General features: G+C 43.6%; 1 protein-coding gene across 1 annotated transcript; it reads right to left on the bottom strand.

Moving 5' to 3' along the window:
* Positions 1–11714: 11714 nt before the first annotated feature.
* Positions 11715–15681, bottom strand: LOC128981220 (prolactin-like). Its single transcript, XM_054399901.1, has 5 exons — positions 15651–15681; positions 15392–15543; positions 15175–15282; positions 13603–13782; positions 11715–11909 (listed from the first exon to the last, which is right to left on the bottom strand). The coding sequence occupies exons 1-5, from the start codon at positions 15679–15681 to the stop codon at positions 11715–11717; spliced, it is 666 nt and encodes a 221-aa protein (XP_054255876.1).
* Positions 15682–16636: the final 955 nt, after the last annotated feature.

The following is a 16636-nucleotide window of genomic DNA, read 5'->3' as shown; positions in this document are numbered from 1 at the left end:
TGGGTGGGGCAAATCTCTTTTGGGTGCACAGTAATAAGACAAGGAACAGTGGATACAAACTTGAACATAGACAGTTTCACCTCAGCATAAGGAGAAACTTCTTCACAGTGAAGATGATGGAGCACTGGAATGGGCTGCCCAGGGAGATTGTGGAGTCTCCTTCTCTGGAGACTTTCAAAACCTACCTGGATGCATTCCTGTGCAGACTACCCTAGGTGATCTTGCTTTTGGCAGGGGTGTTGGACTCAATGATCTCTGGACGTCCCTTCCATCCTCTAACATTCTGTAATTCCTAAAACTGTGTTACTTAAAATTGCTTGCTTACTTCATCCACTTCAAGGAAGTCACTCTATGAATTTTGAGCATACTTTATTGTTTATTTGCAAGGCTTTATAGCTCAAAACAGGAGCTGAACTTTTTTTACTTTATCATACATTTATGAATGCAGTTGTTGACAAGAAAGACTACAGTTATTTTATACTACAGGCAAAACCTTTTGGAAAACATGGGTTTATAGGGACTATGTAATTTCTGGCAGATTAATATATTTTGTAGTCAAAAGAGGTGATTATCATAATCTAGTCTGTCTTTCCTCATCATATATGCCATAAGTGTTTCTCATTATTTTTGCCTTGAGCTCCAAAGCTTTTTGAACTGTATTTTACGTTTTTCAAAAAGTAATTCAATTGTTTTTTAACATTTTACCTTTTGATGGATGATACACTACTCTTGTTATGTTGTATTATCTGGGAGGTGAAGTTTAGATACATTTGCAGTGATGAAGCTTGTATCATAAACTTCATGCTGATCAGGAGAGCTTTGCATCCTGCCTTGCATACGTCCTGCCTTCTGAGTGGTCAGCTGTGCATCCCTAGTCTTGCACTATACGTTATTGTTCGCATATGATTTCCTGTGCTTCCTTGAAAGAAAGAAGAAATTACATAAAAATTAACAAGTCATGTCTTCCTGTGGCTACAAACCCTCATTATCTAAACTGCCTCAAAACCTACCCTCAGTGCACTTGGAACACATTTAGTATGCCATATGTTACATATTATTTACTAAAATGAGTTTATTCCTATCTTGCAACTGGGTCCAGAACTAACTCATATTCTTCCCAAAACCTTTAGGGATGGGCAGGCAGGTTGCATACACAAAGGGATGAATTTACTGTCCAGTTGTCCTGTTGAGGTCATAGTCCAACTCTGTTTGACTAGCTCATACATGAAGGACCAGTAAGTGTTTGTGGCCCAGGTTCTTGTGAAATAGCATTTACTACTGACTGCCTGCAATGAAAGGCATGCACGTATTTCCAAATTACCATCAAATGATCAAGTGGAGGTGTGTTTGTGTGGGTATTCATTGGTGCTTCCTGTTCTGGAGGAAATTAGTATGTTGGTATGATTGGGATTTTCTTATTTCACCTCAGGGGAAAGGAAGTCTTCACAGCTGCTCATATTCTTTTACTGCAGATCAGTTGAACATCAGTGTCAGAAACCATTTGGGAGAGGAGATGGAATTCAGAATGCTCCCTGGGAAATTTTTCAGTTGATGGTGTTGCAAGCACCAAATGTGAACTGCTGTCAAAACTCTGAGTTGATGTGTTAAACAGAATACATCTGAAGGATGTCTTACTGAGGCAAAGATCAAGCAAGGCTCCTGCAGAATTAGTTTCACAGTTATATGTGTTTCAAATTGAGCAAGTTCTGGTTTTACCATAGCCTATTGAAATTTACACCATCTCATGGACCTCCAAATATCTTAATGTTTCCTCAGAGTATTTTTGTTCAATAGCTAGAATAATGCTTCAGTATGCCAGACAAAACATTCTTTACTTGAAAATGCTGATCAAGCTTTCTTAAGTGAGAACGGAGAGCTGGTGTCAACAGACAAGGAGAAGGCTGAGGTGCTCAAAACATTTTTGCTTCAGTCTTCACTGGTGATCTTGCTCCATCCCCCTCCCAAGTTAATGGACCATTAGGGTAAAGTCTCTCCCACCAAAAGGGAAGATGAAGTTCAGGAGTACCTGAGGAGCCAGAACATACATAAATCTATGAGACCTGATAAGATGCATCCTAGAGTTCTGAAGGAATTTGCTGATGTAGTTGCAGAGCCAGTCTCCATAATAAATTCATGGCAGTCAGGTGAAGTCCTCAGACACTGTAAGAAGGGAAACATTACACCCATTTTTAAAAAGAGTGAAAAAGAGGACCCTGGAAATGATTGATATGTCAACCTGATGTCTGTGCCTGGGAAAGGTCATGGAACAGATCCTCCTGGAAGCTATATTGATGCATGTGTAGGACAGAGAGGTGATTCAAGAGAGCCAGCATGTATACACCAAGGGCAAGTCCTGCCTGACCAACCTAGTGGCTTTCTGCAACGGTGTAGCTACATCAGTGGAGAAGGGGAAACCAACAGATGTCATCTGTCTGGACTTTTGTAAAGCCTTTGACACAGTCCCCTGCAACATTATTCTCTCTAAACTGGAGAGATATGGATTTGATGGGTGAACTGTTCAGTGGATAAGGATTTGGTTGGATGATTACATCAACCATTGGGCAATGGCCCAATGTCTAGATGGAGGTGGATGACAAGTGATGTCCCTTAAGGGTCTGTACTGGGACCAGTGCTGCTCTGTATCTTCATCAGCAAAACTAAGGATAGTCTCAGCAAGTTTGCAGATGATACCAAGCTGAGTGGTGTGATTGAGAAGACTGAAGGACAGGATGCCATCCAGAGGGACTGGGACAGGCTGGAGGTGGGGGCTGAGGAGAATATCATGAGGTTCAGTAACACAAAGTGCAAGATTCTACAGCTAGGTCAGGGCAATCCTCAATATCAGTACAGACTGGGAGATGATGACATTTGAGAGCAGCCCTGCAGAAAAGAATTTAGAGGTACTGGTGGATAAAAAGTTGAACATGAGCCGGCAATGTGCACTTGCAGCCCAGAAGGCAAATCACATCCTGGGCTGCACCAAAGGATGTGCAAATTGAGAGAGATGATTCTGCCACTCTGCTCTGTTCTGGTGAGACCTCACTTGGAGAACTATGTCCAGCTGTGGGACCCCCAACACAAGAAGGTCATAGTCCTGCTGGAATGGGTCCAGAGGAGGGCCACAGAGATGATCAGGGGGCTGAAGCACCTCTTCTATGAAGATATGCTGACAGAACTGGGGCTGTCCAGCCTGGAGAAGAGAAGGCTCCAAGGGGACCTTATGGCTATGTTTCAGTATCTGAAGGGAACCTACAGGAAGGCTGGGGAAGGACTGTTTAGAAGGGCCTGTAGTGATAGGAAGAGGGGCAATGGTTTGAATCTGTAGCAGGATAGATTTAGATTGGTCATAAGAAGGAAGTTATTTACAATGGGAATGGTAAAATACTGGAACAGGCTGCCCAGGGATATGGTTAAGATCTTGTCCCTGGAGACATTCAAGATCAGTCTTGATGTAGCCCTGGGCAGCCTGATCTAGTTGGAGGTGTCCCTGCTCACTGCAGGGGGTTGGCCAAGATGACCTCTGAGGGTCCTTTCCAACCCAATGCAATCTGTGAACCTGTGAAACTTTTTTCCCTGTCATTTTAGGCTGTATTAAGAAGTTTCCCTTTAGTCCATATTGTGAAAACTTAATAAATGAAACAACACCCCAAATGAGTACCAAAATAGGATATATTTACAGTGCCAGTCTTTTCTGTGTGAAAGATCAAGTAGTAAGTGTTAATTTTCAAGTAATGTATGCACACTAGTTATGAAAGAACAAAAAGAGCACAAATTATACCCAGAATCCTTAGCAGGCATTTGAAGAGCTTTGTAACAGGCACGTTGTAGAGGAGCAAGGCATAGAATGCATCTGGTATTGCGGAGTGATGTGATGGATACCAACGGCACCTCACAGTTAAAACCAGCAACACGTTACTTTGACTTCAAAGATACGACCCAGTGGATGACCTTGCTGGATTTGGAGTATCTGTGGTATTTCTGTGTGGTATTTTGAGGCTATAATTCCAGGTGGTAGAGTATTATATGGGACGCTTGTTGAGATTCTGGGGCTGGGCAGAGTTCAGGTACCTCAAATGGCAAACTGCGGTTAAAGTACCCAGCTCCTGAGAGGCCACAAACAAAGCAGACAGTTATATTCACTGGCCACCTCTTTTAATTCTGGCAGCATAATAGAGGAACCAACAGGAAAGGGAGAAAGGGCTGAGAATCAGTAATGGCTTTGTTACTGTAGCTGAGACTCCTGCACCCTCAGTCTGTGCTGCTGGCATAGAGATCTTGCAGCCCAACTGAGCAGCCACAAGAACAGGAGAGGCTTTTCTCACCCTGCCTAATGGAGATCCTCCAGATGAGTCTGAACGCAGATCTTGAAATTCTGTTCTTATGATCAGGCACTCAAAGGAGCTTCTCTGGGACCTAAGAAGAAGGTGCCTGTCAGTTGTATGTGTCAGGCTTGCTTGTGAGAGCAGGTTGTCTTAAACCAGGACAGTCTATGCTGGCACCCCAATGTGGGGCCTGAAAAATGATTGAGATAATGCGAACCAAGATAATGAGAAGAGTCAATTAAGACTTGTTAAAAGAATTTTGTATAAGGCTTTTTTTTGCACAGTATGTTCGCCGTGTTGGTGCATTTGCTTTCTGGGGGTGACTGGGGCTGATGTGCTGGGGCCTGGGCCTGGTTACATGAGTTATATAAAACCTTAAGCACTTGTACTCGATGTGCTCCTTCTGGCAGTGCATATTGCCTCAGGGGCATGAATTAGTGCTGTCATATGGATGTACTGTCATATTATGATATGGTTAGTCTACTAACCACTTGGCTTAGATGTAGTCTCACCCAATTGATGGGCCAAGTCTTGTCCAGAGTGATGGAGGTCTTTCCCAAGAATACCACTTGGAGATTGGCCCTGAGGCTGAGTAATTATGAGTGGCAGGGCGTTTGGAGAGTATGGGCATGTGCCTAGGATAGTGGTCATCTCTGGTGTTTTGGAATTTCATCCCTGAGCAAGTGCAAAATCCTGACAAGCTGGTAAAATGTTTGGAAAAGGTCTGTTGTCAGCCCAGAATTTCCCAAGTCACTGTGATGTGTTGAGGCCTGGCCCATGCCTATTGAGTCCTTCTCATCAGTGTTCAGAGTGCTCAGAGGCAAGAGAAGGTCTCTGGACCTACAGGCAGACCAGAAAGCACTGTACCTACTCAGGCACAACAGCAGGCATGCCACGTGCACCAGAGAACCAGCCTGTGCCAGTATCAATTCTGTATGGGAAATGAAACATACAAGGAAAACAGTTCACCTCACGAAGGATGAGGATGAATAAGGGTCATCACAGGAGCAAAAGGAAGAGCTAGAGGTGGTCACTTGGTCTTTATCTCTGCCCTTGAAACATGGCAAATGATGCAATGGATGAAATGAGTAACAGGCTCTGGCAATACGAGAGAAGTCCCTCTGTACAGGCCTGTGTTTCAGCTGTGAAGGAAACTGTCTTGGGAGGTCTATCAACTCAAAAAGAATGTATCCTGTTCCCCCCCTGTATGGTCCCGTGTTTCAGCTATTAGGAGCAGATGCTTCCCTGTCCAAAGGAGAGAATCTGGAAGGTACAACACACCACAGCGTATCCTGGGGTTTTACTTACATGACCACAGGTAGGATATGAGGAAGTGGGATGGAAAACCCACTTCAGTCCTAGGTGTGCGAGTCTGTGAATCACAAGAAGACTTTCCCCAGAAGAACACTGCCCAGTTTCCAGTGGAAAATTGCCCCAAAAGAGCAGGTAAACTGATACTGCTTCTGATCCTTCTGAAGAGACTTCTAAAGCATCTTCATGAGATGTGATTCCAGTTAGAATTAGAGGGGCCCTGCCTCCAACCAGATGGAGGAAAGGCACAACGGGGTTTATTGGACTGTATGGAACCAATGGCTTGGCAAGCTGAACCCATATAAAGCTTTAGGAGATACAGGTGCACAGTGTACTCTGATGCCATCAAACCATGAAGGGTGAAACCCAGCTGTATTTTTGGTGTGACGGGGATCCCAACAGCTGGATGTGTTGGAAGCAGAGCACAGAAATGCAAGCGACCATTTGTTTTCGCTTGGAAGGGTGGAAGGAATCACTGGAATTGACTGCCCCGGGATGGAAGCACAGCCCCAACATTTGGGCTGATCATGGACTGATGCAGACTATACTGGACCAGGGGGGAGTTACAGAACATCTACAGTAATAAGTCATGGGGAGACTGCAAAGTGATCTCATTTTGGGTGAGAATGGACAGTGAATAATGTATGATGTTAATTGTTGCTGGGTATGACGCAGATGGTATAGAATAAGGGGTGGAGGATGTCATGGGTTTAGCCAATTGAATGTGCTGTGCTGGTGAGTATTTGATACCATGCTGACATCATGCCAGCTTTAAAATGGAAGTGCTGGCCTGAGTAAAGCATCGTGGGGCTTGTAGTTGGGACTGTAACATGAGAAGCTTCCTGTTTCTGGTTCCTGCTTCCAGTTTCTGGTTTGGAGGTGTTGGTCTTTTTTCTGATGGGTTGGCTGTGGGCTTGTGGGGTGGAGGAGTCATTTTATTGCTGGCTTCTGCTATTGCTTCTGCTTTTGCTGTGCTTTTCTGTGAAACAGGCTAAGGTAACTGTGCATTGTATCATTCCATTAAACCCTCTTTGTCTCAACTCGGGACTTTTTGTGTTATTTTCCCTCCCAATCTGTGCAGGGAGGGAGCTTACTTGTACGAGTGGGCTGTCTTAAACCAGGACAGTGACAATTTCCTTTTTTTAGGTCTGGCTCCTGGTCTTTTAAAATGTATCACAAATGACACAGATGATGCCAGTCTACAGCAGGCACAACCACAGTCACATTTTGTAGTAGGTAAACAACTGTGAACATGACAGGCCAGCTAGCTCTCCATGGACTGCATACAGCACTGCTAATAGCTGAAAATGCTGACCACATCTGTGCCAGCATTTACACTTTGGTTGTACAGCTTTATAGTATGAAATAATTTTCTAAATGTTCTCCTCTTTTTATTGATTCTTTGCCAAACAGGAATTAATTATTATGATCTGCTGAGAACAGGACCTCTATAAGGCACAAAACTGCATTACTGACTTCAGTGTCAGAACGTAGTACAGCAGTCAAATGTCATTCCTGAGCTAAAGTAATACATCAGATTTGGTTTATCTGCTGTGATTTACTAGTACAGCATTTTGAATGCAGTTGCTATCACTGCAGCTACACAGCTCCTCTGATGAATATGTTCCACAGTCAGAAGACAGACATAACTACCTTCATATGCTTCAGTACCCTTTACCAGTAAGACCATTACTGATTTTCACAAGCCAGAAGGAAGATCAAATCAGTTTCAAGTAATTCAGTGCCTTAAGAAAGGACTGGAGAGGAGCTAGGGTCCAGTTAACTTGAGACTTAGCTTTGGACCATAACACCCCCATCAGAGAAAGGTTCACAGTGGATGGAATTGCCATTGACTGTAGGAGTCTTGAATTACTGTGCTTCTAAGTTATGTGTCTGACAGCTGCTGCTATTATCAGATAAACCAAAGCACATAAACCTGGGGTTGAGGAGCTCCCCATGGAGGCTGGCTCCTAAGTTAATGGCCAGAGAAAATGGCAACTCCCACTCATGGTTTCCTGTAGATTCTGGTGGTAATTCAAAGCAGTGAAGCAACACCTGGTGGATGGGGATGTCACAAGGCAACACCTCAACAGTGATCCTCCAGTACTCACATAAATATGCAGAAATCTTGCCTTTTATAAACATCCAGCTCTTGAGGTGTTCTTAACTTTTTGCAAGTCATTTTAATTCACATGTCAGCCTTTGAATGTAATATGAGATAGCTGAATGTTAATGTATATCATTCAAAGATGAGTGTTTCCATTTGTTTCTGTTTTGTTACTGTACAGGTTTAGATAGTTAAGGCATGAGTGATATCTGTAACTTAATCATGCCAACGTCAGCACATATCAGATTCAGTCTAAATGTAAGATGTACTATCAAAACCATTTAGCATATTATGAGAACTACAAAATGAACTGTCAGTCACTGACAGTATCTCTGTCATAGCCTTCATTGTGAAAAAAATGAAAAGGTTACGATAAGGAAATATCTAACTTACAAAAAGCAGCTTTTAATACCTGAAAAAAATTAATTGGACTACACAAAAATGTCAGTATTTTGGTGTTATCCTTCAATGTTCCATGGACCAACATCTGAAGAATAATATATATATATATATATATATATAATGGAACCGTGTTGTTCCACACATGGCATTTACACCTATAAGATTTACCTATAAGATACACTGTTACAGATTGTTACATGAGTCCAGCATTTAACTGGAAATTGATACAGATTTTCTGATTTCTTTAATTTGCAAAGTTGTTTCTCCTAAATTATTATTCTCAAATGCAGATTCTGAAACTCCAAAGCAGTTGACTGTAGCACACAATTTTACATTTTCAGGTATTCCTAACTAGTTTCACTGCGGTCTTGAAGAGAACTCACAGAGGAGACTATTCCTCTGTGTAGAAAGCAACCATCAGTGGTATTTCTGTTTGAGGCATCGGTGACCGTAGAGAAAAATGTGCCCTTTTGAGCCCACCACTCAGGGGTTTTCTCAATCGAAAGAGGAAGCAAGGCAGTGCCAGCAATACAAGAAGGCTTTTGTTTTGCCAACACACCTGGCCTCAGACAAAGGCAAGCCATGAAATACAAGTCTAATGAGTATGAATGACTATGGATAGTATTTAGGTGCATTGTTGTTCCGCCGGTGACACCTGCTTCCTCATTTTCTCTATTTTTGCATTTCTAGAGAGTGAATATTTTCGGTAACACACCCTCTTCCTCATTTTCTCTATTTTTGCATTTCTCTACAGCAAACCGCACCCAGGGTTTTGTTCTTTGAAGGAGAAGAGAATTATTATTATCTGCTCCATTTGCAATGTGTTTTTCACCTGACCCCCTGCCACCACCTCTGGGATGTATTACCAGCCGCGGCAGTTTCTAGTAGCCATTACGGCTGAGAAATCAAGTCGTCTTGCAACTCGTTCTGAGAGCCACCAAGGGGGCCCGCGGGGACACGGCCGTGTCCACCTCCCGCCGACCGGGCCCCGCCGCGCCGCCTGGGGCAGCGGGGGGCGCAGTGCGTCAGTTCCAGCCACGGGTCCCCAGGCAGCGGGTCGGGGTTTGCGGGGCACAGTGCTGTTCTGGAGGGAGCTTCCTTCCGACAGCCTTGTTTGCTCGAGTAACGCCTTCCCTGTCACCCTTCACTTCTGATGCAGGGCCGTTGTTGCGATCTGCTGTGCGCAACGCCGCCTTCGCCGGGAAAAAGTGGGATTACCCCTAGCGCAGTTTTATTCCTTAGAGAACATCTGCTCAGTTTCGGCATTCCAGAGACCGCAATAACCTCCTGCTAGCACAGGACACACACAGCGCCAGCGTGCTGGTGTGCTCTGGGGCTGCGATGAGATAAATGCTTTAAATGAACTGTTGCTACATCTGCGAATGCAGACAAATGCACGCAGAGTGGGCATCCTTCTCTGCTTCTGTCCGTTTGCCCAGGGGGGGCTTCCTTTACTGTCTTTGAAGCTCTGCCTTGTTTCCAGACTTTGTTCAGAATTTACATTTAAACGCTGCTATTTTGATATGTGTTCGTAGTGTCTCAGTGCTTAAGGAGTTGTACCTAGCTACGTCTTCAGGGCAGATGTCGTATAATCCCTTGCATTTCTACCCTACTTGGCACAACAGGGACCATATGTGAGTTGTGAACGCTCCCAGCTTAGTAGCTGAGAAAGTACATCAACTGTCTACTAGATATTGGATATCTGATAATATTAGCAGTTATGGATTTGCAACTGAAAAGGTTGTTCCTTTGTTCTGTATAAACGTTTCTTTGAAACATTTTCCTGCTGTTTTCTCAGGCCCAAATCCCAGTATTGTTATTTAAAAAAATCAGCATTTTACTTTCCATTCTTGGTAGACTGAGCTTCAGCTACTGTCCACAACCATCAAGATCAGGAGAGGCCAGAAAAGAGCATTCAGAGATTAAATATTTGAGGATATTTTCCTGGTTTGAGTTAGAACAGTACAAATTCCAATCCATGATTTTAATTGTCAGCTGTCTTTTCTCAGTAGCTGCACTTTCTGAAATTAGCAGTGTCCACTTCTGGTAGTGATAACCCTCAATGCTTCTAGTTGTACCAAGGATTGGTGTGCAGAACACCACTGCTAAGTCTTGTTACTGCTTTGGGGTGTGGAGTAAAAGGCTGCACCTGCAGGGAGGAGCAGACAGGACAGGTAACCCTAAACTGACCAACGAGGTATTCCATTCTACATATGTCATATTCAGTATGAAGCTGAGGGATCACAAAGGTCAAGTTCTCTTTTTCAATGGCCAGCATCCAAGGAGGACTCTGTCCATTCTTTGATCCCGATCCATGAGTTCCCGAATCCAGTTCCATAATGCAGCTCCTGAATCTGGTTCCTGCCTGCTGGTTGACTCTGAGATTTTTTGCCACAGCATCAGTGGTGATGGTGACTAATTGCCATCAGGGGTGTTTGGTTCAATTGATTTCGATTGGTTTCGTATACATTTGTATATATTTATTTTTGTTATTATTTCCATTAAAGTAGTTTTAGTTTTCTTTCCCAGTTTATCTCTTTCCTGTATTCCTCCCCCCCCCACACACTTTAGGAAGGGACAGAGGGATTCATAGGGAGCATCTGTCACTCATTTAGTGGCCAGCCCTAACCCTTGACAAATATTAAAGATAAATCCATTTTGATTATAAATGCCCATTCAAATGGCTCATTTGAGATCTGAATGCAAAAATGTTTTGTTCTAAAAACAGCCACCAGTGGCACTCCACTGCTAGAAAAATGTGATTGTGGTGAAATATCTGACAACTTTCAGATTTTTGCTATGGAATTTGTCATCAGTACTGTAAAGCCCAAGCTCTATGTCAGCCTGTATAACAGGAAAGAGACTTAGTGGTACATCAGCCATGCTCAGCCCTTGGGCTGAAATGGTATTTGGGCCAGAATTCTGGCTTACCTTTCATATCAAACCTTTTCTTCAGGAGTTTCCACTGAAGTCAGCCAAGCCATTATAGATATAAAAGAGCATTCAAAATTAATAAAAGTGCTAAAAATTAGACCTTGTGGGGCACATGTGAAGGCCCACAGAAATTAGTAAGAAGTATTTCATGGACATAAAAGCCTGCTATGGGCCTTGCAGTTACATGAACTGATTTGACAGCACAGCAATACCACTCCTCAATGTTAGCAATATTCTGCAGGTATGTGTGTATAAATAGGGGGAAACTTTTTTTTTTTTTTTTAACATAAAAATATACTTTATTGATAATACATAGATGCATTTATATTAAGGTTTAACAAACTGAATTTCACTTTCAACTATGTATGTATCTAAACTGTGTGAATTACCCATAATATAATCTGTCACAGTATAATGTGCAAGGACATTTATTTGCGTACTGTTGGAGTATCTGGTGAGTTAACCCACACTCACACACATGATGCTTTATTTAACATTTCATCTGCACAGGTCAACTGTGTCAAGTAGCTGCCAAATAATGTTAAAACCGCTTTCCTAGTATTTATAAATTCTGTTCTTTCATCTTTATATACAGCATGCTGAAGACTACTTGTCAAGAGATTACAAGAGATTACAACTCAACAACTATTTTCTGGCATAATTCTACATTTAAGAATTTTTAAGTAGCTTTGTACTTTATTGGAGTCTCTCCTGAAACAGTGAATAAAGTCCGAGTCACTCATCATGTTTGCCTCATTACTAATTGATAATCCAGCAGCATCCGCTGATGCAATTCCATTTAATGAATTGCTGATGATCCCCATTGACTGCATCTGTATTGAAAACAGAAAAAGAAGTGCAAGTCATAACTACACACACAACACATCTTTAAAATACCAGTGCAGCAGTCAGCTGGGGCATCACTATTTTGCACTGTTCCACTCCAGACCTTTCCCATACATACTGAAGATATACACAAAGCTGCTTATATAGGATAACGTTGTCTTTTTATTTCAACAGTGTCTATACAACCTTTAGACTAGCCTGAAATGATCTGATATACCATAATGCTGGGATGTAATGCCTTTTGAGTTTAAGTAGAAAAAACCCTGTTTGGTAATTGCTATTTCTTCTTAAAGTAATAAAGCAAATAATCCTTGAAAAGGATGAGTTTTGTGAAGGGAAGCTTCTAATGTGAGCATTTACCAGTGCTGTTTAACCTGGTAAACTCTGCAGACCCATCACCTCTCAGAGCAGGAGCTTCACAACTGAACCACACTTAGAAATAGTGTCTTACTGAAAAACACAGCTGCAAAACGTTGGAAAGCATTTGCATTGTTTGCTTCATTTTCTAAATTAAATTTCTACCTTGAGATATGTCTGTAGTACAGGTAGGTCAAAACTTCAAAGCTGGGTTTCTTACAGTAGTTCAAAACTTCAAAGCTGGGTTTCTTACAGATTCCATCAAAAGTGTTTTAGAAAAAAATAAACTCATGTAAGTATACAAAAAGTGTGTAGCTACTTTAGAGTTTGATGGCTTGTTTCAGTTACAGTATGAAGCAAAGGTAAGGACCTGAAGTTGAATACCACTGAATTTCAAGGCCATTTTAACCCAGAACAGTAGCTGCCCTTGGAAGATGGACTTTCCATTTGTAAGTTGGAGCCCCCCTAATTGGGGCTGCATTTTAGAGCAGGGTAAAATTCCTCCTATTCTACTGAGGAGAAGCTTATAATTTTAAAACTTATATTCTCCACCTGTGTTCACAAAGCTGAAAGTGATCTAGTACTGAAAGATGTTAGTTTATTAGTCACTTCTTAGTGAAACAGACACTTTGGCAATATAGCCATTTCAGATGATGGGGACACAGATTTCATTTGTTTGGACAACTGCAAATACATTTAGATATGAGTGTACAAGAAATAGAAAGATCAGGACTTTTAGCTAGTAATGAGAAGACAGAAATGGAAATTAAAAAGAAAAAAAAAAGGCATCCAGTAATTGATACATGATCTATCAGAATTTGGAATGGAATTATGGAACTGTTTTGTGACTGGCATCTGACTTAAGCCATGCCTTTATTGTCTTGAAGAACTTATTGTAGCAGAAAATTGTTGCTGTAGGAAGGAGCTCTTTGCAGCAGACAGCACTGATACTTGAATTATTTAGAATGCAAATCCAAATAAAAACTGAAAACAATCATTAACTATTTGTCAGGGTATACCCACATCTCCTCTACTGCCCTAGAAAAGGCAAGTTATTACTGACTTGTATATGAAGCTGTAAATGGTTCTAGTCTTAGTATTTGTGTCTTTCATATATTTCATATAAATAAAATATTGCTTACACATATGGACATAATCTACATATCTGCCAATCCATAAACTAAGTCACATCCTTTGACTGTAAAATTCCTGTCTCTCTAAAGAAGTCTACAGCCCAAATGAGAGCAGATACTATAGCCCCCTGCCCTTAAGTCACTCACACCACATGATTGGTATAAATAAAAGCTACGTCAAAAATCTTGCCTTTTCTGTTACTTTCTCAACTCCAGTCTTCAGCTCATGCAGCATATTGCTGATTTGCTTAGCTTTGCTAAGGCTGTCATCAGGTAGATCTTGATGATGCTCAATGTGCTGGTTGAAGTGGGAAAGTGGTTCTTTCCAGGCTTGCAAAAGCTTCAGTATCAAATGAGTTAGTTCTTCTCTCTTATAAATTAAAACAGTAAAGATTTTCTCTGTTAGTTTGCACCAGGTCATATGAACACAGTTAGACAGTCTCACTGTGAAAACTCAGCAGGATTAAAATTTACATCTGCAATGTAGTAGTTTAAAAATATCAGAACTTAAGGGCCACTCTGTCTCTGGTTATTTTGAGTGTAGGTAACACTCAAACATGGTTTTTTGTCTTGTTTTCAGCTTTTTTAGACTCCTAAGATCTGGAATAATTAAAACTATGATTACAGCATTAGCAAAATGGTGGCATTCCTGCCAAACGTAGCACTGAAAAAAATTCCAGTAACTCCTAGATGTCTCAAGAGCCCAAGAAACCTCATCTAGATATCTCTGTTTGCTGGTATGGAAGTTCATGTGTTTCCCTCACACCTGCTGAGGTTATAGCTGTATCAGTTAGAGGCTGGCTATGGACACACTTCCCAGAAAGTGGCTAGTTGTCAGGATGGTTGCTTTCTCCACCAGAAGCTCAATGGCCTTAAGACTTGCAGTATAATTTCAAAAGTAAGGTTGACTATTTAAAGCTTTCTAAAGCAGGCAGGGCCTCATTTCCCACTGCCCTTCCAGGGGAGCTTCTAAACCTCTTGGGGGAAGCTCCTCACTCCACCACAGTCAAAGAGCAAAATGTTAACATTTGTCTTCATCTGCCTTCTTCTCCAAAAGTTTCTCCCACCGCTGTATACTTGACTTCACAGTCAGCTTTTTCTCTGTTTAAAGCAACTCCTCTTCCCTATACTAGTAATGATTTTTTTCCTCTTTGCCATCACATCTGTCTAAACCAATTTGCTACTCATTTCCCCTTACCCAACTACCGATTCAGAGATAATGACAGTTATTGCTGTCTCTTGATGTCTTTTTGTACTTTCCAGTGACACTGATTAATTTACCTTATCTGTCACATGCATAGGTTTCTAAGTTTCTGTTCCACAGAGACTGCCACAACAAAATCAAAGGGATGTCTGTCTGCCAGTCATTTGGATGAAGCATTACTGCAATGCCTCTATTATAGCTAATAAATATGATTTAAGCGTACAGAACCATATATATTTCTGTTAACACAACAAACTTAGGATTTGTATGCAATACCTCTGTGATGTGCACCTGTTTGGGGTCAAAACTTATCAGCTTCTTCAAACTGATGATGAAGCAATGGAGGCATGAAAATCTCTCTACCTATCTCCACCCTGACTGGAGTGGGGGACCACCACAGCGTGATGGGTGAGACACTTTGGGGGCTCTGACAAGACTAGGGGTAGTTTTCCCTTTCTTCAGTGGGGAGAGGGGAGGCGGTGGTACCTGAGGAGCCGCCTCCCGATCCCCCAACCCCGCGGAGCCTGTCTCCTCCCGCCACGCCGTCCCGCCTCTTACCGGGATTTTTTGGGCATATTCTTTGCCATTGGGGGTCAGCATCCCCGACGTGTGGCACTTCCGAGCGGGCTTTCCCAGATCGTTGTCACGGGCAGGAAAGTGTTTTTCCTACGAAGGAAGAAGACCTAAAAACACACCAAGAGCAGCCCCCCAGGGCAAGCCGCTCCCAGGGCGGCGGTACCCAAGTCCGCGGCAGCGGGGCCGGCCCGGCACTCACCAGCTCGGCATAGAGCGCCGTGGAGAGGCTGTGGATCCTGCCCGAGTGCCGGATCACCCGGTCGAAGAGATCACCCACCGTCAGGAGGCGGCAGTCGGCGTCCCTCGGGGCGCAGAGCAGCAGCCACAGCAGCGCCAGCGCCGTAGCGGCACCTGCGGGGAGCCCGTCGCGTCGTGGGGCGTGGGGCGACTGGTGGGTCCCCCGCACCCCACCCTATCCCACTCGGCTCTCTTCTGCCCCGATCCCTCTCCGCCCTCACCTGCTCGCCCCGCCGCTTGGGCGAAGGCCATGGCGCCGCAGAGTCGGCTGTCCAGCGCGGAGCGACTGGAATCGGTCGGCTCCGGGGTTGTTCCCGCGGCCCCTATATATGGCGTGTCGGGTTGTGCGTGGGGTGGGTTTCCCTGTCATGATGGATCCCTCCCTGCAGTGCGCACCCTGCGGCCACCGTGAGCAAGCCAACCGGAACGGGGCGGGCGGGAGTGCCCGTTGCTCCGACGGGACGAGGCTCGCCCCCGGCACGCAGGATGCAGCAGAACGGGCCTCCCTGGCTGCGTGAGGGGACTGCCATTGAGCTCCGCAGCACCCTCCCGCTGCCGGGCCACGGTTGTCCTGCAGTAGGTGTCACCCGTGGGCAGAGCGTGGAGGGGCCTCCTGCTCCTGCACAGATGTGTGGTGTCCAGCCCTACACCAGCATGTCCACTGCTGTCGAGGGGTAGGGATGTGAGAACCGGACCTGGCAAATGCTCTTGTCAGTGATAGTGCGAGGTGTGTACAAGGATAGCAATGGACAACATGAGAAACCTGGCTTGATGACATTTATCTCATAACCGTCTCTTAATCACACGGTTAAGATGGAATCTGCTTTCCCTGCTCCCTCGCAGGCAGTCAGAGGTAAAGCCACTGAAGATGTGACAGCACGTGTGGTGGTGCACGCATGGCTCAAGATGTTTGGGGCTGTCCCTCATGGATAATAAGTTAAAGAAGTAACACAGCAAAGCACTCAGATCAGAATCCCCAAAAAAACGAGGACTTGACTGATCCTGAGCAACCCTACCAGACATAAAAGGAAAGCTGAGATGTTTGTCATGAGGATCATGACCACTAATATGTCAAACTAGGAGCTGCTTCAAACTGAGCAGCAGAGAAACCTGAGCACAGGGTCTTACTAATACGGTTTCTTGGTTTTGGAAATCCAGTGGGAGCAACTAAGCATCAGGTAGAGCTGGAATCATACACCTTCTCTGC

This window comes from Indicator indicator, chromosome 3, assembly GCF_027791375.1.
Source record: "Indicator indicator isolate 239-I01 chromosome 3, UM_Iind_1.1, whole genome shotgun sequence".
In the NCBI taxonomy this organism is placed as follows: domain Eukaryota; kingdom Metazoa; phylum Chordata; class Aves; order Piciformes; family Indicatoridae; genus Indicator; species Indicator indicator.
This window is presented reverse-complemented; position numbering and strand designations above follow the sequence as displayed.